Source organism: Ipomoea nil, unplaced genomic scaffold, assembly GCF_001879475.1.
Source record: "Ipomoea nil cultivar Tokyo-kokei standard unplaced genomic scaffold, Asagao_1.1 scaffold1250, whole genome shotgun sequence".
Taxonomy (NCBI): Eukaryota; Viridiplantae; Streptophyta; class Magnoliopsida; order Solanales; family Convolvulaceae; genus Ipomoea; species Ipomoea nil.
In genome coordinates, this window is record NW_017617678.1 from 2,864,362 (window position 1) to 2,871,210 (window position 6,849).

Below are 6,849 nucleotides of genomic sequence, written 5' to 3' on the forward strand. Positions count from 1 at the left end.
TAATTCAAGGAGAAGAAATGATATAAGTATATAATTCAGAAGAAAAAGTGTCATTTTCCCATTTATTTATGTTTGTTGATAAAGTTGGTAACTTGGAATTAATAAAGTTATATAAGTTCCTTGTCTAAGTCATTATTGAATTTAATTAAAACTTGAAGAAGATACTTGTTTGTGAGGTGATATGATGAGAAGGGCATGTTGGTAATTTGAGAGAAAGGCAATACCCGGCCCACCTTGGCCAACAAGCTAACAAAATTAGCAATCCAATTAAAGCCACCCACTTTTGTGTTCTTTTCAATTCCTTAGTGTCACTTTGCTTTTGTGCAAGAGAGGTAAGCATCATCGTCCTTAGAGAGAATTGAAACCTAAACTCTTTGTAAAAACTAACATTAATCCAACCAAAAAAACACAAAATGCAATGTTCAAATGAAACAATTAGTAGGTTGTTCTACAATGCCTCAAGCTCCTTTCAACTTCTCTTGTTTTTCTCATATGTCACCTCCATTTTCCTTGCTAAGCTCTTCTACTTCCTTGGTGGCAACTTCTTCTCCTTCTTCCAAAGGTAAGTAATCGCATGCATAATGCCCTACTCCTCGGGACCTAGCTCTTTTCCACGACTTGAAATTATTTTTTTTTAGTATTATTGACTCTATTACAATGTAGTATTAAACATGAAACATTTTTTGTTTGTGGTTTTAGGAATCAAGAAGCATACGAGTTTGCAGGATTTTCTGATGATGATAATGAAGAAGTGGGAGATGAAAAACGCTACACATATCATCATCAGAGTACACTTTTTGCCTCCAAAGCCATTCATGGCGGCGGAGGAGACGAAGGAATGGGTTTCGATGGCGGCGATGCAGAGCTGCCGGAGGAGTGCTCCGGCAGTGAAGCGGTGACCGCCTGCAGCTCTCCGGCGGCGGTGGAAGCTTGTGGTCCTAGTGACGATGATGAAGAGGCTGTTCAACCCAAGATTCCAACTGCACAACATTATTTTGATTCTTCCAATAATTCTTATGATGATTCTGATGGCAACAACAAACTCCGCACCACGTTATACTTCCATAGAAATATAAAGAACGGTGTCTTTGATACCTCCTCAGACATTGACAACTTTTTGGGTACGTATTCCATTGGTTCATATTAATTTACATTTCTCAAAAAAAAAATTAAAATTAAAATTTTAAACTATAGTCTATATATCCGGTCCTCAAACATTATTGATAATAATTTTCAGTAAAACTTTGTACTATATGGATATTATGGCTCTATTTCGTATAACTAGTTTATAAGCTAGCTAAAGTTAAAACATTAAAAACTAGTAACTACTATTTTATTTTGAAACGTTCATTTGGGTAGCATTTCAAAATAAGTCTATTATCTCATTTTGAATTGCTCTTTAGGATAGTTCAAAATAAGCCTATTATTTTAAATTCCTTATGTCTTACCAACCAAAGCTTAGTTTATAGTTTATTTGTAGTTTAAAATAAGTTATAAGGTCTAAACTCTACCAAACAGAGCCTATTTGCACATGCATACCAACTGAAAATTGCTTCAAAATTGTTGGATGGATTGATATATATATATATATATATATATATATATATATATATATATATATATATATTTGTGTGTGTGTATGTATGTATGTATTGTGGTAGACACTGTGAATGGTTACGTTTTGTTTATGCATGTTTTGAATATTTAGAAGATTGTTACAAGGGAGTAGTGAAGAAAGAGAAGAGAGGAATGGTAAGAAATTTCATGGATGTGGAGGAGGATTTCTTTGTGTTTTCACCATCCAAGCTAGAGAACAAGAAGAAGTTTGAGTTTGAAGAAAAAGAAAATATGAATAAAAAGGAAGAAGGTTTTGGCTTTGGCGATGGGTTCACAGTTGGATCCTGCAATTCAAAGACCTCCTCCGAGTCAGAGTGGAGAAGCTCCATTAAATACTCAGAAGACCCTTTTTCTTCATCTTCAAGAAGAAGCTGCCCTACCTGGGAATCCTATGCTGTTTTTCAGAAGTACGATGAAGAGATGCTGTTCTTGGATCGAATCAGCATCCAGAAACTCCATGAAACAGGTCGGTCCATTTCATCAATGAGTTTAGCTACTAGCTACATCCTTCCATTAGGAGTTAATGTCACATGAGGTCCTTTGAATATAGTGGACACTTAATCTTAAATTTTTAAATTAATCGTTGATCTATCGACTTTCAAATTGTTATCGTTTGTTGTCCAAGTTAACTACCCATGATCCTTCAACTTTTAAAATTTAACCAGCAGCCGTGATCCTCTTGAGAGAATCATGAGTGGTTAAATTTTGATAGTTGAAAAACCATTAATGGTTAACTTGAACCACAGATGGTAAAAATTTAAATGTCGAGGACTACGAGTGGTCATTTTAAAAATTTAACACTAAACGCGGCAAAACCATTATATTCGGAGGACCATAGATGTCATTAATTCCTTTTATATTTTTATATATATAAAATCTTGTTCAAGTGCGGCAGACTCCTGCCGTGGGACGTGTAATCATCTTTGATGCACTTAGAAGTGGCATATGTTGCACTTAGTAGTGGTTAGTGGTACATTGCCAAATGTTGTTCTATGCTGCACACGGAAATAGATGGTGTATTACATTTAAAAGAACCATCAAATATATCTAAATGCACTATCAAGCATATCTAAATGTACTAGCATATCATTAAAATTATCAAATGCTATCGCGATACCAGCATAAAGATGGCCGTACATCCGCACAGGTGGAGTCTGTTGCATTCACGGTTGCAAAAATCGCGCCTAAGCACTAGGCGCCAGTCGATCGACTAGCGTATCACCATAATTGGTGGTCTAAACGGCTGCCTAGTCGGCCGTTTAGCTATAAGTTCATATTTTATAAAATGGGTTATTTCACTCAAAACGACGTCGTTTTGAATAGAATAACCCTAAATAGTTCAAACCCTAGATATTTTTTAAATTAATATTTAATATTTTAGTATTAACTATTAAAGTATTAAATAATTTATAATTATGAAGTCAGACAAAAATTAAAAATAAAACTTTTAAACAAAATTTTTGGAAAATTCACGAGCGGATCGAGGTCTAGGCCCCTGACCCTCCGAGAAGCGCCTAACCATTTTTTCAACCATAGTTGCACCAGAAGTATAGTATATATTCTCCAATCCGGTTTTCATTTCCACATCTAATAATACTTTTTTGAATAATTTTGGATCAGAATCACTCAAGTCATCCATACAATCATGCCCAAGATCGATATCAGAGAGGATAGCCTGCAAACTCACAACAAGGAACAAAACATCATCATCGGATTTTCGACACATTAATAATCCGTACCGTGAACTAGAGGCAGCTTATGTAGCGCAGATTTGCCTGACATGGGAAGCATTAAACTGGAACTACAACTACTTCCAGCGCCTCAGGGTTTCTTTCGGGGGCCGCGAAACTGGCGACGACCATGGATGTCCACCCTCTGTGGCTCAGCAATTTCAGCAGTTTCAAGTTCTTCTGCAAAGGTACATAGAGAACGAGCCATATGAACATGGAAGGAGACCAGAGATTTATGCTAGGATGAGAAGCTTAGCTCCAAAGCTCCTTCAAGTCCCAGAATACAGAGGTACTATATATACTATATATATACATATTAGTAACTATTAGGCGAAGGTCCGGTAAATGTCAAGTCTAGCATCTGGTATCTAGGAATTGTTGGGCAGGTAAAGGGTTTAAAAAAGTCAAGTACAACATTCAGCGTCTCGAGAACGTGTGACGGTATAAGAAAATAAAGTTAAATATTCCTTAGTTATAGCGCTTGATCATAACAAGTGGCAACACAGTCAGGCCATGGCTTCGAGTAAATATTGGGCGGAGACCAGTAAATGTCAAGTCCAACACCCGGTATTTGGGGATTGTTGAGCGGAGACCAATAAAGGGCTTAAAAAGATAAGTCTAGCACTCGGTGTTGGGGATTGTTCGATAGAGGCTGGTAAAGGGCTTTAAAAGACCCAGTCCTACACCTAGCAACTCGAAAATGTGTGACAGTACAAGGAAATAAAGTTAGGTATTCCTTAGTTATAGGGCTTGATCATAATAAGTGGTGATAGAGTCCGGTCGTGGGTTCAAGTAATTATTAGGCGGAGGCCGGTAAAAGCCAAGTCTAACACCCGGTGTCTGGGAGATTACGGGGTAGAGGCTGGTAAAGGGCTTTAAAAAGTCAAGTCCAACACCTAGCGACTCAAAAATGTGTGACAGTATAAGAAAATAAAATTACGTATTCACTACTAGTTATAACTTTTGACCTAAGTGGCTAAGTGGTAAGCACTTGATCCTAACAGTTTTTTCATGTCAGAACAGTTTTATTTTATACCTTAGAGCTTAGCTTTCATGTCAATGATATATATGTACGTGTATGTGATTATAAGATTCGGATGAGAAAGGAGAAGAAGGCTCAAGGGTTCCATCAGAATCATTTCTCAGAATAATGGAGGAAGGGATGAGGACATTCATGAACTTCCTCAAAGCAGACAAGGAAAATCATTGCAGAATAATTGCTTCTTTCTTTAGGAAGAACAGAAGAGGCTCAGCTGATCCTACTCTTCTCCTCCTACTCAAGAAAGTAAACAAAAAGGTCACTATACATACATACATTATTTTAATTTCATCCACATTCTATATATATATAGGAATTTACGTTCATATGAGAATCATGTCTTAAGTGAAAACTTGCAAACTGTTACATAAGTGCACATAATTTACAACATCAATGCACAAAATTACTCCCAAGCATGGGCAGATTCAAAGGGGGCAATGGGTGCAGTTACCTCCATCCCCTTTATATATATATATATATATATATATATATATATATATATATATATATATATATTTATTTATTTATTTATTTATTTATTTATATGTATAAAAGTAGTAAATATATACAAGTATAACCAGATGATGAGCTAGCTTAGATGGTAATGTAGGTAGATGGTATCTTGAATTAAAGGTTGAAACCTAGAGCATACATTTTCTCTAAATTCTATTGGATTTTTTATTTGTAATATCTCATTAGTTTTAATCTTTCGTTCCCACTTGAAAATATTTCTGGATCCGTCCATGCTCCCAAGCATGCTTGGATGACGGTGGATATACCTTGAAAAAGATTGTGTGCATTTGTGTAGTAGATAATTTTAATCTTTCACCTCCACTCGAAAAGATCTCTGGATCCGTCCATGCTCCCAAGCATGCCTGGAGAAAGGAAGATACCTTAAAGTATATAATGTGCATTCATGTAGTAGATTGTGAGCATTCATGCAGTTCTCACCTAGAGCATGGCATGGTTCTCGATCATATGATCCTCAATCAGTACATGCATGATATATATATCTCTTCACTTCAAATAATTTTTCTTTTTTTGTTCAGAAAAAATCAAAGGTGAAAGAGATTAAGAGAGCAGGAAAGTGTTTGAGGAAAAAGTGGTTGAAGGAAGAGGAAGAAATGGAGATACTGATGGCAGAGATAGACCTGAAAGTGGTGTCTAGGGTTTTGAGGATGACAGAACTGAACGATGAACAGCTTCATTGGTGTGAAGACAAGATGAGCAAACTCAAGATCTCTGATGCCAAGCTATTCAGAGACTCTTCAACACTTTTCTACCCAGCTACCTGCACCACATCCACATACATTCATCCAATCCAAACCCCTAATTAATTAAACCCCACAAACCTAATTATATCAACCCCTAATATAATGTTCCTTATTAGTGCACAATACTAATTACCAAAACAATACTTACTTGCATTCTCGCATTTACAATCCGTTTTTGCACTTACACTTGAGCTAGTTGTTGAAATGTATGAATGTAGTCGAGTGAGTGTAAGTATATATCATTATGGAAAGATTGGTGGCATGTGGGCCGAGATGACAAGGATGGGAAGAATTTTTGTCAAGAAAAAGACAGAATAAGCGAAGAGAAAGCAATTAAGGAACATCGATGATGATGATATGCATATATAAGAAATATAAGTACATCATAGTTTTGTATGTAGCTTTAATGTCTTCTTGGTAACTTTAATGTAATTAGGGTTTATCCATAGGGGGACAAGAGAGATGAATAAGAAAAGGGCAAAGCTGCGGACTGTGCAGTGGAATAAAAATGGTGTCACATGATGATGCTACACTCTAAGGAGGATGGGATCTTGGTGGCTTGGCCCCGTTTTTAACCCTTTTTGGTTCTTTGGGACAAATATAAATAAATCAAGGAATAAAGTATGTAACCATATGTTACTTTATTAAGGATGCATTAAATTCATTTCATCAACCTTTTTATATTTTTTTTATTTTTTTTTACATGTGTATATACAATAAATTAAGGTAGTACTATGTTAATTGGCCGGAGGCTTGCTAAGTAAAATTTAGCATTTTGTAATCGAAATGTACTATGTTAATTGGCCGGGCCTGGTCCCCGTCCCCGCCGGAGAATTGAAAAAATTCTCCATCCCAATTCCCGCGTGGAATTTGAGAGGGACGGGGAATTCTCATCCCCAATCAACACCATCATCAAACGGCCAAAAACTAGTTCAATTTAAAAAGAAAAAAATTGAAATCTATAATTATATGATTTATCATTCATTTTTCAAACCAATAGTAATACAATTTGAGTGTATGATATATCAATCTTTTGTTTTAATTTTCGGGGGACGGGGAGGGGTATCTCCGTCCCCGTTCCCGTCTCCGATCCTCGAAATTTTTCTTCATCCCCTACGGGGACGGGGCACATTGTCATCCCTACATATATATAAAACATTTGATCTTGACAATAACTTATACGTAATAT

The 6,849-nt window shown here is 36.2% G+C and overlaps 1 protein-coding gene across 2 annotated transcripts; it reads left to right on the plus strand.

Moving 5' to 3' along the window:
- Positions 1-322: 322 nt before the first annotated feature.
- LOC109184089 lies at positions 323-6,306 on the plus strand. Of its 2 annotated transcripts, none has more exons than XM_019334129.1 (6): positions 323-562; positions 700-1,121; positions 1,709-2,083; positions 3,238-3,636; positions 4,439-4,644; positions 5,436-6,306. In XM_019334129.1, the coding sequence occupies exons 1-6, from the start codon at positions 414-416 to the stop codon at positions 5,721-5,723; spliced, it is 1,839 nt and encodes a 612-aa protein (XP_019189674.1). In that variant the 5' UTR covers positions 323-413; the 3' UTR covers positions 5,724-6,306. The 2 variants fall into 2 exon arrangements, with proteins under 2 accessions (XP_019189674.1, XP_019189675.1); XM_019334130.1 differs by having other exon boundaries at positions 1,712-2,083.
- Positions 6,307-6,849: the final 543 nt, after the last annotated feature.

Bases quoted from the DNA above. Each gene is read 5' to 3' on its own strand.
- LOC109184089 (XM_019334129.1), top strand. From the start codon at position 414: ATGCAATGTTCAAATGAAACAATTAGTAGGTTGTTCTACAATGCCTCA. The intron at 1,122-1,708 runs GTACGTATTCCA...TTGAATATTTAG, and splicing joins AGACATTGACAACTTTTTGG to AAGATTGTTACAAGGGAGTA. The intron at 3,637-4,438 runs GTACTATATATA...TGTGATTATAAG, and splicing joins TCAAGTCCCAGAATACAGAG to ATTCGGATGAGAAAGGAGAA.